General features: G+C 45.5%; 2 protein-coding genes across 7 annotated transcripts; one reads left to right on the top strand and one right to left on the bottom strand.

The window, feature by feature from the left end:
• The first annotated feature begins 677 nt into the window (after positions 1-677).
• Positions 678-2,779, top strand: LOC127768861 (63 kDa globulin-like protein). Its single transcript, XM_052294514.1, has 5 exons — positions 678-1,191; positions 1,296-1,471; positions 1,555-1,635; positions 1,769-2,056; positions 2,150-2,779. Exons 1-5 carry the CDS (start codon positions 678-680, stop codon positions 2,777-2,779), a joined length of 1,689 nt encoding a protein of 562 aa, XP_052150474.1.
• A 1,743-nt stretch (positions 2,780-4,522) lies between these two features.
• On the bottom strand, positions 4,523-9,463 carry LOC127767690 (type IV inositol polyphosphate 5-phosphatase 7-like). 6 transcript variants are annotated; one of them, XM_052293103.1, is made up of 14 exons: positions 8,488-9,463; positions 8,290-8,380; positions 7,921-7,986; positions 7,698-7,785; positions 7,499-7,603; positions 6,882-7,376; positions 6,582-6,720; positions 6,162-6,355; positions 5,943-6,051; positions 5,676-5,824; positions 5,327-5,578; positions 5,133-5,212; positions 4,935-4,969; positions 4,523-4,841 (listed from the first exon to the last, which is right to left on the bottom strand). In XM_052293103.1, exons 1-11 carry the CDS (start codon positions 8,515-8,517, stop codon positions 5,350-5,352), a joined length of 1,695 nt encoding a protein of 564 aa, XP_052149063.1. In that variant the 5' UTR covers positions 8,518-9,463; the 3' UTR covers positions 4,523-4,841; positions 4,935-4,969; positions 5,133-5,212; positions 5,327-5,349. The 6 variants fall into 6 exon arrangements, with proteins under 6 accessions (XP_052149063.1, XP_052149065.1, XP_052149067.1 ...); XM_052293105.1 differs by having other exon boundaries at positions 6,582-6,717; XM_052293107.1 differs by having other exon boundaries at positions 7,921-7,983.
• Between the last annotated feature and the right edge of the window lie 9,684 nt (positions 9,464-19,147).

Here is a 19,147-nt window from a genome sequence, read left to right as displayed (position 1 = left end):
TTGTGATGTGTGAAGTGCGCCCAGTTCTGGGTGAACTCTGCAGTATTGGCAAGCTCTGATCGATACATAAAGAACTGAAATGTGCCGGCTTCTCCGCCTCCCGTTGCATGCTCTTGTGCGCGAGCTGCACAGCGCAACCGCGCCCTCCTCTGCACATCCATCGACACAAAGTCTCAAGTTGTTGCGCGTGTGCTCTACCAGGCACCGTGGCTCCTGCGGGCGTGCACGGGTCACATTCACATCGCACCCAAGTTGCGGACGTTTCAGCTGAGCACCTACCATCCGCAATGTTTGCCCACAGCTTGCTCGATGAAATGACTGGTTCATGTCAAAAGGTAAAAACTGTCATTCTCACGCGGTAAATTCCCCTAAGCTTCATAGACCACCGCACTGTCATCCACTCGACCTGCCACGACACCCGCCACCGCAGAACGCGACACCCTGTGCCCACGGCCACCTACCCTGGCACGCACCGAGCCGAAGCCGGATAAGCACCCGAATTGATCCCCATGAGACGTGGCGACTCGGCTGCCCTCTGCCACGGCAGACTCCCTCCACGTAGCCGCGCCCCCTCGCCACGTACCACCGCGCGGCGCCACTATAAATTGGCGCGCCAATTCCTTTCCTTCCTCATCACTCGCAGCACAGAGCACACCGCAACGAGCGACACGGTAGACATGGCGACCCGAGCCAGAGCAACGATCCTTCTCCTCCTCGCGGCTGTCCTCTTCGCCGCGGCGGCGGCGGCCTCAGGTGAGGATCGCCGCCGCGAGACATCACTGCGGCGCTGCCTGCAGCGGTGCGAGCAGGACCGGCCGCCGTACGAGCGGGCCCGGTGCGTGCAGGAGTGCAAAGACCAGCAACAGCAGCAGCAGGAACGGCGACGAGAGCACGGCGGGCACGACGACGACCGCCGCGACCGCGACCGGCGCGGCGAGGGGTCGTCGGAGGAGGAGGACGAGGGCCGCGAGCGCGGAAGCCGGCGGCGGCCGTACGTGTTCGGCCGGCGCAGCTTCCGGCAAGTCGTCCGCAGCGACCAGGGCTCCGTCAGGCTCCTCCCGCCGTTCCACCAGGCGTCCAGCCTCCTGCGCGGCATCAAGAACTACCGCGTCGCGGTGCTCGAGGCGAACCCGCGCTCCTTCGTCATGCCGACCCACACGGACGCGCACTGCATCTGCTACGTCGCCCAAGGTACGCGCGCTCGCCGCCACGCGCCGCACGGCGCTGCGAGGTTGATTCGGTGATTTGTGTTCGAAGCTGGCGGCTAACTTCGGTTGTTTGATGCCGTGGCGTAGGCGAGGGAGTGGTGGCGATCATCGAGAACGGCGAGAAGTGGTCGTACGCCATCCGGCAAGGCGACGTCTTCGTGGCGCCGGCGGGGACGATCAATTACTTGGCCAACACCGACGGCCGGAGGAAGCTGATCGTTACCAAGATTCTCCATACCATCTCCGTCCCTGGCCAGATCCAGGCACGAACACGATCGATCAAATCACTATTCATAAACTCTAATCAACTCTCTACGCACAAGTAATCAATCAATCAATGTTGCAGTTCTTCTTCGCCCCAGGCGGGAGGAACCCGGAGTCATTCTTGTCGAGCTTCAGCAAGGGCGTGCAGAGAGCTGCTTTCAAGGCACGTAGTAGCATTAATCCGATCAATCTGTCACTTAAGTACTTGATTAACATATTGGTTATACAGCAAGGATAATAAGTTAATAACTAATTAAGTTGATATCGACGTACGAGTTGTATGGTGCAATGTTTAGATTTCGGAGGAGAAGCTGGAGAAGCTGCTGGGGAAGCAGGACAAGGGGGTGATCATCCGCGCGTCGGAGGAGCAGGTGCGGGAGCTGCGGCGCCACGCGTCGGAGGGCGGCCACGGCCCGCACTGGCCGCTGCCGCCGTTCGGCGAGTCGTCGCGCGGCCCCTTCAACATCCTGGAGCAGAGGCCCAGGTTCGCCAACCGCCACGGCCGCCTCTACGAGGCCGACGCCCGCAGCTTCCACGACCTCGCCGAGCACGACATCCGCGTCGCCGTCGTCAACATCACCGCGGTGCGTTTGCTTCGTCGTCCACGCGCCATGGCGGCGCGTGACCGTGTGTACATTGGACCGATTGGTATATGATTTCGTCTGCGTTGCATGCAGGGATCCATGAACGCGCCGTTCTACAACACCCGGTCGGTCAAGGTCGCCTACGTCCTGGACGGCGAGGGGGAGGCCGAGATCGTGTGCCCGCACCTGTCGCGCGGCGGCCGCGGCGGCGAGAGCGAGGAGCGCCGGCGCGAGCGCGGCAAGGGCAAGTGGCGTGAGGAGGAAGAGGAGGAGGAGGAGCAGCAGAAGGGGCAGGAGGAGGAAGAGGAAGAACAAGTCGGCCAGGGGTACGAGACGATCCGTGCGCGGCTGTCGCGCGGCACGGTGTTCGTCGTCCCCTCCGGGCACCCGATCGTGGTGACGTCGTCCCGCGACAGCACCCTCCAGATCGTCTGCTTCGACGTCCACGCCAACAACAACGAGAGGATGTACCTCGCCGGGATGAACAGCGTGCTGAAGAAGCTGGACCCGCAGGCCAAGGAGCTGGCGTTCGCGGCGAGCGCGAGGGAGGTGGACGAGCTGCTCAACGCGCAGCAGGAGTCCGCGTTCCTCGCCGGCCCGGAGAAGAGCAGCCGCCGCGGCGAGGAATCGGAGGACGAAGACCGCCGCCGCCGCCGCAGCCACCGTGGGCGCGGCGACGAGGCGGTGGAGACGCTCCTGAGGATGGCAGCCGCTGCGGTGTGACGCGCTCCGCGGCGACGAGCGGCGTGGCGAGTGCGTGAGCGGTGAGCCATCCAAGCTGCCGGGCGAGCGAGATGCGGGAGTTTGGCCTCGACGCGTGTGTTGTAGCTTTTGTAATTAGGCGGGAACGAGTGAAATAAGTGGGTGGCTCCCTCTGTGCGACTATCTCCATATAAGTAAATACTGCTACATAAGTAAGAGTTTGCAAATGTCGTTTTTAAATTTCTCCCAATTCCTCGTGGATTAAATGATAAAATATTGGACTGGTCTGATACAAAACGATCGTTTAGTTGGGAGTGGGTTGGAGACGTGATCAACAATAATTGCAACTTGAATTGATTTTGAGTTGCACAAGGGAAATGTGTGAGGTCGTGGAAACTATGCCACTGCCTCATTCGTGTCGCCTCACGTGGAGCAACCGGCATCAGCAAAATGGCCCAAAACTACTACGAGCACAAAGATGGGCCATGGCAACCACCAAGATGGGCCTAAGCGGCCGGCACCCCTACCCCCACGTACGCTGGGCCGGCTGTCAGCCCAAGTCGCGTCACGAGATCTAGCTCTCTCCGCTGCCGTCTTGGCAAGCCGCGCGACGCTAGCGCGAGCAACACACACCTCGAGCCGTCGAACCGCCGCGGCGCGCGGCGCGCGGTGCGGGATGGTTTCCGCAACCTGCCAACGTCGCGCCGTCCGATGGGAGGCCGCGGAGCACGGGAGAAGCATAGGGAGGTGGCGCTGGCTGGCGCGCGCGTCTACTACCTGCCGACGCGGCGTCCGCGAAACGACGGGTACGAGATCCACACCCAACCCATCGCCCTTTTCCCTTCCCTTCACCAAAAAGGTAGTAACGGTCAAGGGATGAATTCTTCTTCTGTTACTTTCCAGCAGTAACATGCTGCGTGATGGTAACTACACGCCACACCTCGAGATGTTCTTCTGCCATGCCAGCAGCCCTGATTACTGCTGAAACCGAGGTGTTTATAGGTAATCCCGATGAAATGATTTCACCACCAACTGCTCCTCCTCCCTTGCTGTAGAAGCTTTTCTCTTGGCTTGACAGACCGGGTTAATGAAAAATCAGCCGGTGAAACAAACAAAAAAGAAAAGTGGTGGTACTGGGGTAAAAGAGAGGAGGAGGAGAAAAGAACAGGAGTGGTCCAAGCTCGGTTCCCTACTGAGATGCTACTTGGACCTTGGACCAGGGGGTGGTCTCTCTCCCTCTCTTTTTGTTTCCATTCTTTTGAGAAAGCAGCAGCAGGTCTCAGTGAGACATGGGTACTCCTGGCCTGGCCTGGCCTGCTACTACCAGTACACCAGGGAAGGCATGGCCATGCGAGGCCAAGCCATGCTTGTCTTCTTGGTATGCCATCCTCACCTTGATGAGAGGAGAGTGTGTGTACCGGCATCTGCATCTGAGCCTTGTGCTTTTTGGTGGCTTTGGTGTCCCCACTGCTTTCATGTCCCCTAACCTGCCCACAGTGATTCCTCCCCTATTGCTGCTTTTCCATGGCTTGTTTTCCCCTTCTCATGGTAAAGGAAAAGGATGTGTAGCAAAAAGAAAACGGCTATAGCATACTGCATGGTTGCAGCAGCAGAGGCAGGCAGGCAGCTTCTGTGTGACACCTTTTTCAGCTCCTTGCTTTGTGCACAAGCCTGAGTGAAATGCTGTGTTGTGGTGATCATTTCTTGGCAAGCATGAACCATGCCACACTGCAAACACTGCATGATAGCATCAACATTATGCTGTACAAATGATACTGCACTGTTTCTACTTCCAATTAAATATCAGTGCCCAAGGGGCTCTTGTTACATCAGAAGACCAAGAACAAAAAAGAAAGAAAAGCAAAAGAGGAAACAAAGCCTTTCAAGTAGTACAAATGGTGGCGAAGGAAAAAGGAATTCTGTATGATGAAGGGGTATCCAAAAGCACACTGCAAATCAGCTTCAGTTGTTAGTGATTAGCTTATTTCGGAACTAAAACTCTCCTCTTTTTTTTTGGTTGCTGTTGTAAACTGGTACTCGCGGATTGTTAGATTCAAAACTTTGCTTGACTGCTCAAATCTTCCTGTTGACAAGTGCAAAGATATCTTAGTCATTCAATTTATCTGTACTAATCACACATATGGTAGTGATGTACAAGCAGTCTTGTAGAACATACCTAATTTTACAATTAGAAAGCATCTCCTTGAGTATCTGCATGCACACAAAAGGTCGGAATTGACGTATCAGTCGCAGTAAATTTGCCAAAAGATAATTAAAAAACATATCATGTTCATCATACATTGTGGATGTACTAGGATACATGATGAGGCACAAACACTGAAGGGGGCAAAAGAAACAATAGTTCAGGAATCACCTGTTGGCTGACAATATTCCAATTGCTGGAATCTTGGGAGAAATGAAGTTCATCTGGTGTATTCTGGGACTGAAGAATGTCTGCAATGAACAGATGGAAGTTATGATGAATAGAGCACTTTGGCATGGAATTCAGAGAAGTGGTCAGACCAACAAGCCCAAACAATGCGACTACATGGGATAAAGAACACTAACCTTGGCTCCATCGAGATACACAATCAATAAAAATTGATATCTGTGTAACTGCGTGGATAAGTTGGGTATGGTAGTTCATCCACCCCCATTAGAGAGGTAGAACGAGCAAAGCTGCAAAATTGGGTTTGGCTCGGTATCTGAACCTCCGCAGTGAAAATGCTGTATACAGGCCTGTGATCTGAGAATCTAGACTCGCCGCGAACATAACATAGTTGATTCAGGCCTCTCCCATACCATAGAATCCGGTCGCACCTTCAGAAAAACCATTACAATAAGCACAAGCCAAAAAGGTGAAGGTGTAAACTCTGAAGAAGGGTGAATGGTTTGCTGTAATAATATTTTAACTTACCATGCAGGTGTTCTTCGCTTCTCATTCGGACGCATATCGTCGCCTGCGTATCTGTCAGAATTGTAGGAGTATTTGTATGTGGGAGGAAAATAAATCCTCCCTTCTTTCCAGCCTGAAAATACCCGACCATACCTTTGCTCTATTCGAAGCTGTTACAAAAATGTTCCACGTGAGAAGAAAAAGAAAAGGAGATCACATTTTTCGTAGCTACACTAGTTTATTGTAAGAGGCATGACACTGTTAGCAGTTTTTGTAAGAATAGCTAACCTGGTCCTTCTCTAGTAACTGTTTCCAATTGTGCATCTCAACTAGAGCCTTCACCGAACGGTATGAAAGAGCTATTCGGTAATTAAGATCCCCAAGCCATATTATACGACTGAAAAAACAAAATAAATGATAGGCTAAGATTGTTCTATCCAATAATTTCAAATTTTGTTCTATTCAACGTGTTTATCCAAGCTGAAACTATTGCAACATGAGACTTACTCATGGTCAAGAATTGTCTCCGGTGACTTCTCGTCACCTACACCATGGACATGTGGGAATCTGGTCTTCCTCAAAATTTCTACAACATCTGCATTTCTTCTAAGTTCATCACCGTCCTTTTGCCCTGAGGTCAAGTGAGTGCAAACAAAGCAGAAGCTTGTCTGATGCAGAGACATGCTGATTGATATCGATCCCTAATTAATATAAGAGAAGAAAGTGAGGACAAATGGAGCTACATAATCATATGTAAACAAACATATGGATGCACATGCAAACAGGATGTCAGGTGAAATTCAATAAGCATAAATGATAAATCATCTACACTTCTTGACAGAAAAGACTAACGTATCTGCAAAGATTGATGAGTATAAGATTTAAGTAGCACACAATTACGAGAAATGGAAAAGCGGAAAACGATACCTTATTTCCGAGATATCCCATCAAACCTCTGCCAACACATGAAACCTTCAAGTTCTTCACATGTTCCCTTATATCACTTCGTACCCAAACCATGAGAAAAACACCAACCATTTGCTTGCTGGCAACTAGGCAATATCTGCTATATTACAGAAAACTCTATTTTCAGGGCACATATTTGTATCATTCCAGTGATGAAGGATGGAAGGAATTTCAGTGAAATGTTAATAGTATAGAAGTGCCAGCTACAACAGCTAGCAAGTTTCAGAACGACTGTATCTTCAGAGTCTCATGGAAACCTACCTAGTGTTTATCAACTGTCTTTTGTTATCATCATAGCATAGTGGAGCACCATAACCGCATGGCATTGGTGAGATGTATATACCACTAGGTGATTCCTCGTCAATATTCTCATCATCAGATGACCCACCATATCTCATACTGGTGTCAACATCACTTGGCCTACTCCCAAAGCTAATCCGGTCACAAACACTGAAACGACGATCCACTAATGAGTGGGGATCCATCATGTCAATTCTTGAGCTTCGGTTGAAGGACTGGAATGAACGTCGATGGAAGAAAGATGAATTCCTTGGTCTTCTTGATGATCGTTCAAAATCAACATTGAGCTCAACAATAGGATCTGGAACCGGCGAAGGGGTGTGGTAGTTGTACACAGCAGAGCCTTGGTCTATATTGTTTAGCGTTTTTCTAACAAGTGCGACCCATTTCTTTGCTGGACCATTGTCTTCGGTCAATAGGACATTGCCAGCATTCAAAGGAACAATTTCCTGTAACCTGGTACGATAAAAAAGTGTTAATAGTTTTCTTTTTATGCATGCTAGATCTTTTTTAGATGAACAATATTTTGTAAAGAAAACACAATATGATTTAAGTCACTGCATGAATCTGGATTGTACCCAATGACATATATATCAGCAGCCGGAGAAGTATGAAGCCAGTCTTCCAAATTCAAATGACTCGATGGTGACCTTCCACCCACATTCCATGTTGCAACAAAGACCCTGTGCATACGAGCATACGGAATGTCAAATCAGAGAAATTCCCTAACAACGACTACTGGATCGATTAAGTTCTAAAAAGGCACAATCTATTTACCTGTAGTCTTGTGTATTTGTGATATAAGCACGGTCAAATCCATTTCCTACCCGGGAATCTCGATCCACACTCTTCCTAGGCAACCTCTCTGAGTAAACACATCACTAATACAGTCAAGCATAGGACAATGTTGACTGGAGGTTCCAGTTCAGTTTTTACTCAAATACAAAGGTAAGAGATGTGAGAATACAATATTTACTGTGATGAGGCAAGCAAAATGTACCTGTTCTGCTTTTCTTGGATTTGCATACATCTCTCTCTGAGAAACTGGTTCTCCACTGGACACCTACTGAAATGATCAGAAAGAGGTTTTTAGCACCACCACGCCAAAACAAAATTCTTTCTGTAGGTCTCAAGCATGCTATGGCTGTTTCTGAAACAATAAATAATATCTCACTATACAAGAGAACTGGAAGCAAGTGGTCAGACTTGCTTCTGGAATTCGACACACTGTTAGTACTGAACACCAAAATACAACAATTTACGACTGTGAAAAGGATACCAAAGAATATAAGGAGAAAAACAAACACCTGGTAACTCAAGCTCATTAATTCAGAAGTGAGAGTGGTGGTATTAAGTCAATAAGTTGTACCTTCTTCAACTGCATAATCTGAATGGAAGTCCTTGGCTTTTGTTTTGATGTTGAACCACTTCCTAACAAAGGTCTTGGACCAGGATAGCTTCTTCCAGGCCAGTTCAGAACAAAAACAAGATCAGAAACAATCAGGACAAAAACAATATAAATATAGATATTATGAACAGACTAGCTCTTGCTCTGTGGCACCCTTACCTTGGTCTTGATTGAATTCTCATCTCTCATTGTCTCAATGCCTCCTCATACAGCTCCAGGGATGCTTCTTCCCTCCTCAAACCACCAAAATCCAAACCATGCCTCCAATTGCTCCTCTCAGAGCAGTATATACTAGTGGAATGAAAGGGGGAAGAACAGGATTCTGTTTCTCCCTATCCCAGAGAACTTTTTCCCCTTGCTTGGAAGATTCCAAGCCAGCTCCTGATATTCCAAACTGTGAAAAGAAGAACAAAGGAATCCCCAACTCCAAGAGTTCCTCTGCTAACCGTGTAATGAACTAATGATCCAAGCAGTATCTCGAAGGGGAGCAAAGAATCCACCGCAGCAACCCAAAACCGAATTGATGGAGAGCAAGATAAACCAGTCACTTGGGCAGGAACATCAAGAACGGCAGCCACCGAAGAAGAAAAAAACCGCAAGATTTCAGGAACTAAACCAGGAGTAGGATCAAAGATAGCCGAGAGACTCCGGGAATGGTCAGCCCCACGCAGCAGCCAACAAGCTCACCATGACAGGGATCAAATCAATGCCAGTGGAAGTTAATGCCTCCGGCCTGCTGAAACGACCAGGGGGGCAGCAGTAGTAAATGGGCGTAGCACCTGAATCCAAGGAAAACACGCGGTGCCGAGGACACACACACACGGATGCGACCACCTCAAGCAATGCAAGAACCCAACCCGGGGCAGCTCAGCTCAGGATTTGAAGGACCGGAGAGGGAAAGAGGGAGGAGATGCAGGGTGGCTGGCGCAGAGGACAGTGCAAGGAAGGACACACTGAGCTGTGCAGCTGTGCTAGTGTGCTTGCGCTCTCCGTTGCGCAAGGAGACGAGCAGCTGGAGAGAGGAGGGAGTAGAGTAGCAGCAGTAGGAGTACTGAGGAGTGAGGGCCTGAAGGGGCAAAGGAGGGCCAAAATATGAAGGGGAATAAAGCGAAGAGGGCTGGGGGCCTGGGGCTTGCCTCCTCTTCGGTTACTGCTGCTGCTCCTTGCTTTCACTTCTCTATATAGCCTTTGCTCTTTAGCTCAAAATCCAAAGCAAAGCCTGTGGTTTTTGGCTAGGGTTAATGGAGTTTCCAGGGGCTTTTCTTTCTCGTTGTACGCTGGAATTCGTTTGCTGATATGAGAGTTGTTATCTGAACGTCTAAGAAAAAAATGATGGTGCCATTTCAAAAAGGAGGTGATGAGACCATGGAAAAATGTATATATTTAAGATAGTTTATTGGCTAATACTTTTCTCTTATCAAGAAGACGCGTAATTGGATAACAGTAAGCATGGACGTTATTATTCGTCCAATAATAATTTTCTTTCTTGGTACATACTGAAAATAATGTGTTAATATGCGAGTCGTCCTTTTAATATCTTAAAAGAATTCCAATAGTATCATTTTAAGTATGAAGGGATGAAATTGTGGAAAAGAAGTGGATGAAAAAAGATAGGTCGTTGGCATAATATTTTCAGCAACAAAACATATCATAATTTATTTAAAAGTAACGGTAAAATTGTTATTCGTCTAACCAAATAATTTGTCAGGACTTGTATGTCCTTATTGTTTTATAGGTTTTTCAACTGTTTACATTATCTAACAAAGACTTATACAACAAAGATTAAAATATTCCACATATATGATGTTGACACAACAAATAAGCTTGAGCCTCACTCTATTTATAAAAGCACACTCTGCTCTTGAAAAAACACGTACGTCATCGTGAATTATCGCCAAACACGTATATATATCATGGCATAGTACCAACAATAGATAATGTAAATAGTTTTTTTCTTAATGGCTCTTAGTTTCCTTTTTAATTTGTGATAACCATGGCTTACTTGTAAGAGTGCCAAGACGTATGCAAGCGATGGTGCTAGAATTTGTTAGATCGTATTTATAATTATTCGTACGGTAAAAGTACATGAGAGACTACATGTTGTCATCTATAGCCGTGTTTAATTATCTGTCCGAAATATTTTTAGTATACGGACACACATTTAAAGTATTAAACGTAAACTAATAATAAAAATTTCGCCTATAAACTGCGAGACGAATTTATTAAGCATAATTAATATGTTATTAGCAAATGTTTACTGTAACACCATATTGTTAAATCATGGCGTAATTAGGCTCAAAAGATTCGTCTTGCAATTTACATGCAAACTGTGCAATTGGTTTTTTTTCGTCCACATTTAATGCTCAATGCATATGTCAAATATTTGATATGACGAAATTTTTGAAAATTTGAAGGAAACTAAACACAAAACACAGCCTATATATGGCTAGGTCATCACTCATCAGATTACTACTACACGGCTAGTTGATATCCTATCGATGAGAACCTATTTATGTTGTCTGTTCCAATATAAATACTACCTCCATTTTGATATGTATTAAGCTCTCCCAACCCCTCCTCTCGGCACGTAAAACGATGTTCGCATTAACGCGTGATTAATTAAATATTAGCTATTTTTTTCAAAAAAGGTTAATATGATTTTTTTAAGCAACTTTCGTATAGAAACTTTTTAAAAAAAGACACACTGTTTAGTAGTTTGAAAAGCGTGCGCGTGGAAAATGAGTGTGTGGAGTTGAGAACCCTGAGGAACGAACATAGCATATATTTTTTTCCATGCATCTGAATAACGTACCTGAAGATTGGTTTTTTATTTTAAGTCCAGTGGTATTGAAAAGCAGGGAACCACTAACTCGATCACTTCGAGACAATATCTATCAGAGATTCATGAATTTCCCTCAAACTCGATCTAATTGAGGTTCTATTTATTTCAGCGGTGAAAAGTTTTAGCGTATCACATCGGATATACGGACACACATTTAAAGTATTAAACGTAGTCTAATAACGAAACGAATTATAGATTTTACCTGAAAACTGCGAGATTATTTTTTTAAGCATAATTAATCCGTCATTAGCAAATGTTTATGGTAGCACCACATTATCAAATGATGATGCAATTAGGCTTAAAATATTCGTCTTGTAATTTACACGTAATTTGTGTAATTAGTTTTTTTCTATATTTAATACTCTATGCATGTGTTCAAACATTTGATATGATATGGTGAAAAGTTTTTGCGTGGGAACTACACAGGGCCTGAGTGTTTTGTGTCAAAGCTCGTTATTGCATTTTATGTTCGATCATGCACCCTACATCTTCGTTGCAAATCGAAATAAAGAAAATCACAAAGACCTCAGCGTGCATTCCGTTTACACACATGAGAAATTTTATTATTCTTGAGATATTTCAATAAATAAATTTCCGTACCTGTTAACATTGAAGATATTGACAAGTACTAAATTTTATATAAAAAATATGATACATCCTAATACGTATTGAATACTCCTCTCACACTGAATAACCATGAAATCACCCTACAAACATACTCCTCTCACACTGAATAACCATGAAATCACCCTACAAACATACTCCTCTCACACTGAATAACCATGAAATCACCCTACAAACATACTCCTCTCACACTGAATAACCATGAGCAGCAGCTAAAAGAAGAGCAGCAGCTAAAAGAAGAGCAGCAGCACGGGGCGTGACTAGCTACGCTCTCTACTACTCCCTCCGGGCTGATAATACCCCTCCAGGCTGATAATACTTGTCGTTTTAGACAAGAGTAAAGTTAAACTTTAAAATCTTTGATTATAAAGCATTTTTAAAATATTTATCTTTCAAATATGGTTACTACATGTATAGAATAGTCTTAACACGTATTTCAATAAAATCATATACTCCCTCCGTACTCGTAAAGAAAGTCAATTATAAAAATGTTTAAGTCAAATCTTGAGAATATAAATCATAAATAACTCTTAAGTTATTAAGTTTGAAAATATAAAAATTATATAAATAGATTTGTCTTAAAAAATACTTTCATAAAAGTATACATATATCATTTTTCAATAAATATTTTTATAGAAACAACAAGTCAAAGTTGTGTTTTGAAAACCATATCGTTGTTCAAAACGATTTCTTTTACAAGTACGGAAAGAGTATTTGTTAACACTTTTATACATATTATAATAAAAAATAATGGTTAAAGTTGTTTTTTCAGATCGTGTCCTTATCTAAAATGATAAGTATTATTAACCGAGGGAGTAGCACGTTGCACATCTCGGTCCGAGCATGTACGCGTACTCCAAGAAATCCAGTACTCCTTCGGTCGGCCGCACATGACACGCGTGGTCCCGTGACCGGCGTCTTTGGGCCCACGCGGCAGTGACCTCCGAAGTACACCCGCACACACCACACCGGCACACTCCGATCCTTCCCTCCCTTGGCCCTTGCCATCTCCGAGACAATCCGAGAGCAGCGCGCGCCACTGTACGCGCTTTTGTCCCTGTGCCCGCGCCGTGCGGCAGCGCGCAGGGCTCGCCACTCCACCCTGCCGCCGCGTTATTTATCATCAGTCACCAATCTGCTGCCCAATCCCTCCTGCCCCGCTGCCCCGCTGCCGTTGACACACCCAGTACGTCCTGTACCTATACGTACGCACGCTGCGTGCTGCCGAATCATAGCATATCTTCCTCTTCTTCATCGACATCTCCTCTGCTGCGACAACCAACCCAAGAGATCGACCAGGCAAGGCAATATACACCGCACACCGCGCGTAGTATCAACCATACTGTGCAGTGTGCCTGTGCAGCTGTGCGTGCGTGCGTGTTTGTATCTGTACCGTGTTACTACTCGTGTAGGTAGCTCGGAGACCCATGCCATCGCAGCTGTCCCCTGCGTACATGTACGCCACATCACGTTGTTTACTTACCATCTGTGCAGCTCACTCTGTTCCCTTCCCTTCACAAAATTTGTGGTGCATCACACGGCCACTTCATCAAGCCCCTAGAGATCATTCATAATTGTGGCCTAATTAATACCAGATTCCCTGGCACATGAGGAATAGACATTTTGTTTTCTTGATTTTCTATATTGTTTTTTGAAACTCATTATTCTTAGATGGTCCATGTATAATATGACCTTTTCTTCATGGTGTAATGTATACATACAGATGGTGGCATGTTCACCACGTCTGCAAATCCGGCCGTGTGTTTATGTAGCCCCATCTGCATGCCATCTGGTATCATACAGCGATAGCAAATTAAAATCTTGATTGATAATATATCCACCTTACGTCCACATCGCAACTGCACGAGTGGATGGAACGACTACCACGAGCATATATATGCAATAATTATGCATGCGTATTTATGTCTAATCAATGCCAATTATTTTGTTGATTATGCTCCCAGTAATAGTAGCGCCTGCGCAATATCGTCGAGCATGTGTGCTAAGCTTTCTGTTGCGCATTCGTTTTCATCAGTAATTTTTGAACCTTTCCTTTGGGGGCATTTCTTCTCTGTTACCACTGTCAGGTCCTGTTTAGATTCTAACTTTTTTTTTAAACTTTTAACTTTTCTATTACATCGAACTTTTTAACACACACAAACTTCCAACTTTTCCATCATATCGTTCCAATTTCTTTAAACTTTTAATTTTTACGTGGAACTAAACACAGCCTCAGCTGGATCTCAACAAATTCAGAATCCAAGCATCCATGGCTCGATAAAAGCAAGAAAAGCCGTCTCAAAACATGGACATATAATTCAATCCAGTCAAATACCTCATTTTCCAAGTATTTGACATTGGTTACCAATGGCATATCTCAAACTTTACAAAATTATAATGGCATGGTTCCAAATTACCCTTTAATTTTAGAGTAAAGTGCATTGGCGGTCATTAATCTTGTAGGGTTGTGTCATATAGGTCCCTGAACTCTCAAATTGCATATTCGGGTCCCAAAACTTATCAAAGTGTATCATCTAGATCCCAAATCAACACATCCACTCTAGGATCCTTCGTGGCGATAATGTGGCATGCCACATGGACGTGACGTGTCCTTTTCTTTTTTTTTTTCTTCTTTTATTTTTCCTTTTCTTTTTCGTTTTCTTCTCATTCTTCTTTTTTTCCTTTCTTCTGCTTGGGTCACAGAGAAAGAAGAATCACGGGGAAAAAGAGAAGAAAAAAAGAAAAAGGAAAAAAAATTAAATGGGTCCCATTTGTCAGTCAAATTAATGCCACGTCATGTCCACGTGGCATGCCACATCAATACCACGTAGGATCCTGAAGAGGTTGTGGCGATTTGTGACCTAAATAACACACTATGACAAGTTCTGAGACTTGGATATACATCTTAAGAGTTTAAGGACCTAGATGACACACCCCTACAAGTTTAAGGACCGTTTGTACACTTTACTCTTAATTTTAAGCTAACCAACATTAAAAAAATTAAATGGAGGTAGTTTTTTTTTTGGCTTTGAGTAATATAATCTGAATCTTTTTTCTCTGGTGGGTCTCCCTCTCCCTTTTGGGAAAAAAAAAATCAATACGCAGTTTAGCTTTTTTCGAGAAATGATGAATGGAGTAGTAGTGAATTATATGCATGGGCGCACAACTGCACAAGTACCACCATAGTGCCGACTCCAGTTGTTGCTTTCGTTGTCATAGGCCTCACCACACCCATATATAAATAAATGTATCCAAATGTTATTGAAAAGAATCGAAAAATCCTCACTTTGTGGCGCCTGAATGATTTGCTTTCCCAAACATTAGCCTTCCAAATCCAATCCCATCGAAGTTCGTTGGATGCATAGGAAGTAATATAAACCTGTAAAAAAAAATCCGTGCTTTCCTGGAGATTAGAGCTACTAGTAGTAGCAGAAAGATAGAGGTGTATGCGTTTTTGGGGATCGCAAGAATCGATCTTTCGGCAATACTAGCTAGGCTACTGAAATCGATCAGGTAGGCGATGTTAGTGCTGCAGCTGTTCATCAGAGATTCAGACAACATGTTCGAGATGCATCGACATCCTAGAATACAAAGCTGTGGGCTAAAGCCGTAGGCGAAGCTACGCTCGAGAGCGCACACATAAACACAACGCGCTGGCCGGAGGGCCGGCCGGCCGGCCACCGCGCAGCTGGCCGCCGTGCCGAGGGTTTCGGCGACAGGATGAAAAGGTGGGGGTCGAGAGCCGTAACATCGCTGCCCCAGCCTTACGAGTCAGCTCTGCCCCTGCCAAACCCTACTGCCACAGTGCCCGTGTTTAGCTGCTGGAGTACAGCCCGATCCCTCTGCCCTGGCCTGGATCGGATCGGACTGGACCGTGCACTATACCGTGCCAATGGAACAGTGCTCAGGATCGCATCCAGTATACACGCACGCGATCGAACGGTCCTGGTGTGCATATGGGCGTTCGGTTGGTCGACTAAATTAATCCGTTGCACGGCAAATTAAAAGCATGGTCCTTCGCTAATTAAAACGCTGTACAAACACCGGCACAAGTAGTGGCGCATGCTAGCCCCCCCTTTTCTCCCGCGAAAACGGGCGGCCGGGCACCTCTCCGCGAATCGCGAACGCGCCCACGTCGTCCGTCGCGGGCGTACGTGCTGGTCAATGGCGGCGTGCGGGCGGCGGCGCGCCGTGGCACTGGTACATGCTGCCCTCCTCGTCGTCCTCGCGAAACGAGCGTGTCGGCGTCGGCGCGCGCGGCTACTAGAATAAACGGGCGAATCGATCGATCGCGCTGGGCGCAGGTGGGGATTTGCAATTATAACACTGCAAACATTAACATTTACTATAATGATACTGGACCCATATTTCATAGACACAGATGGGTCTATTTGTCATCCACTTAAAATGTCAAAACAGTGAAACCCCCATATTTACAGTCCTACTATTACAATTTTCTCATCATCATGACCCGGGCGCGCCGGCCGGGCCAGGGGCGGGCAGCTTTGGCACGAGCCAAACAAATGATGCCCTCCTTTTGGTGGCCGGCCAGCGAGCTTGGCTTAGCTTAGATGCGTTGCGTGGGGGACGCGACCCGACCCAATCAACCGCGCGACGCGAAGGCCTTTGCATGATACTCCTAGATATGATCGAGATGAGCTAGCGCGCGGCTAAAGCAGCAGCTCAACACCGGGCAAGGGGACCGCGTGCCAGGGCCCTGCACTGCATCTGTATATGCAACCGCAACAACAATGAACAATCCATAATGGAGCCCGGGCACCCCGGGCTGGATCGATAAACAACGACAGATAGACTGGTCACCTCGAGCTAACAGCTGGGGGCTACAACAACGCCAATACTCCTACTAGTATATAACAACAGATCGATCAAGGCACACATATGTACGCACTTATATGCTCCATCTACATATATAAATGTGTCGCGTACTTAGTGAAGCTTCCACTAACTATGAGAGAGGGGGCCCCCAGGAGCTGGGCTGGCTGTACCTTAATGGCTCGAGCGCCTTTTGGGGGCATACCAGTGTTACACGGTTAAGGAACATCTTGGACCATCAAAAGAACGCACGTACATGTGAATTGTGATCGATTCAATTAATCCTCGGTGCGCCTCCTTGCGTTGCGCTTTGATTTGATCCGCGCATCAACTGACTCGATCCGGTCCTCCATTCCGTTGAAGTCCACGGAATGATCGATCGGTCGAGCAATATTGTGGAGATGCACTGTTGGGATAGGTCTTTTTGTGTTCGTGCCACTACTCGCTGGTGACAGTAAGTGGTTCAGGTGTGTGTCATGGATGGAAAATGGTCAGATGTGTCGTCCCTCTATGGTCAAACTGTGCCTGAGTGACTCGTTATGTCTACCACTTGCTTTCTGTTTCTGGCGCAGGGGAAGTTTCAGAACTGTTTCATTTTGTTCACAAGCAAACTGTTTCAGAACATGTACATGCTGCTGCTACTATCTGGTCCTTGCAATTCCATGAGAGCTGTAGTCATGGCTGCTGAGATATTGGGTCTGATCAGATTATAGCCAAAATAAACCTTATCAAGTTTTGACAATACTAAAATTTTAGCAAAAAAATTTTAGCAAGATAGCAATATTACTAAAATTTTGGCAGAAATTTTTTTATGCATTAACCAAATTTGGCAACAAACCAAATATAGATTTTTTTTACAACTTTATTAAAAAATAGTATGGTTAAAAATAGCATCAAAGTGAACAGACCCTGAGGTTGTAGAGTAAAATAGTTATTGAGTTACCAATGGTGACAAGTGTCAAAGCGTGTGCAAGTCGATGTGGCATGTTGCGAACAATATAAGCAACTGTAGGGCCAAGTAAATGAAAGCTCTGTGCTGCCAGAGTGCTATCAAAAACAACATTAGATTGTCTGAACGAGACACCACATCAGGCCGTGTTTAGTTTTAAAATTTTTCTTCAAACTTTCAACTTTTCTATTACATCAAAACTTTCTTATACACACAAATTTTCACCAAACCTTTAATTTTAACGTGAACTAAACACACAGTCATGTGTCGGCTGACCTCAACTTGGGAATGGATTAAGGATTAACCACCACATTGATCTGAGCTTACACTACATGCAATTAGCACGTAATCTTGCTTGCAAAAGCCGTCGTGTACTCATATTTTGCTGGCTAAAGCAGGGGGAGTATATTAATTTGCTGGGTAAAGCAGGGGAAGTTGGGAGGCAGAGCGGCGCAAAATCGCTTAACGCTTTACATAAACTTCTCGTGATCTAATGATTAAAAGCGTAAAAGGAGCCAGGTCGGCATCCTATTTGCCTTAGCTCCACATTTAATCGGTCGCATGCTTTTGTAGACTCCACTTGATATACACTGAAAGCTAGTACTAATACAAAATAATATGCATTGACGAACTTGGTAAAGTGAAAGCTCTGATCAGAATTGACGTCTCATACGTGGCTTGCATATATATGGTGATCCAGTATTCCAATAGCAATACGGGCACAAAATAGTGATTACGTACTTGAAGACCTCGGCACTTTAATTCGTTAAAAAGGAGAAATCCTAAAGCAGGTATGATGTAGTAATGCAGTACATGCTTTTCTTGGATTAATCCAACATAATCCATTTATCATGTCTGAAGGAAGCTTATCATATACATATTTCTATGCTTGACAGTTTAGTAGTTTACACGTAAATAACCACTTAGAATCACTAAATTTTACGATGAATAACCACTTAGAATCACTAAGCTTAGCTTCAGCCGCTCGATGGAAGCCAGAGAAACCTCTAGCTGCTCCGGTGATGGCCGGTCGCCACCAAGACGAAGATGATGTACACTGACCACCACTTCGAGTTGCACAAGGAAAAGGGAAAAGAGAGAAAACTACAAGATTAACTCGACAACGAGATGAGCCTGACCTGATGACCCTCACCCCGCAGGCGATGTACGACCGCCACAGACAGAGGAACATTTGAAACATCTCCTTTTTCACCTCTCAGTCCGCCAACAAACAGTGCCGGAGAAAGCATCTTTTAGTCCCGATTTACAACCCCTTTAGTTTCGGGTTACAAACCGAGACCCCGAATCTAGGATTAAAGATGGCGCTACATGACGCTGCTACATCTTTAGTCTTGGTTTTCTTTTTTTTCATTATTTTTTGATGTTTGCATTCCCCACGTCAAGTTGCTCCACAAATTCACAAATCATCCAATATACTACTGTTAGCAAATTCATCCACAAATTCACATATCATACTCAAATCATCCACAACAAAATCATCACAAATTCATTAAAAAAATCATCAACAACAAATTCATCCACAACAAATCGACTTAAACAAAAAATCTAAG

The sequence above is a fragment of the Oryza glaberrima genome, chromosome 3 (genome assembly GCF_000147395.1).
Source record: "Oryza glaberrima chromosome 3, OglaRS2, whole genome shotgun sequence".
NCBI classification, from domain to species: domain Eukaryota; kingdom Viridiplantae; phylum Streptophyta; class Magnoliopsida; order Poales; family Poaceae; genus Oryza; species Oryza glaberrima.
The sequence above is the reverse complement of the archived record's forward strand: the minus strand, read 5'-3'. Positions and strand labels throughout refer to the sequence as shown.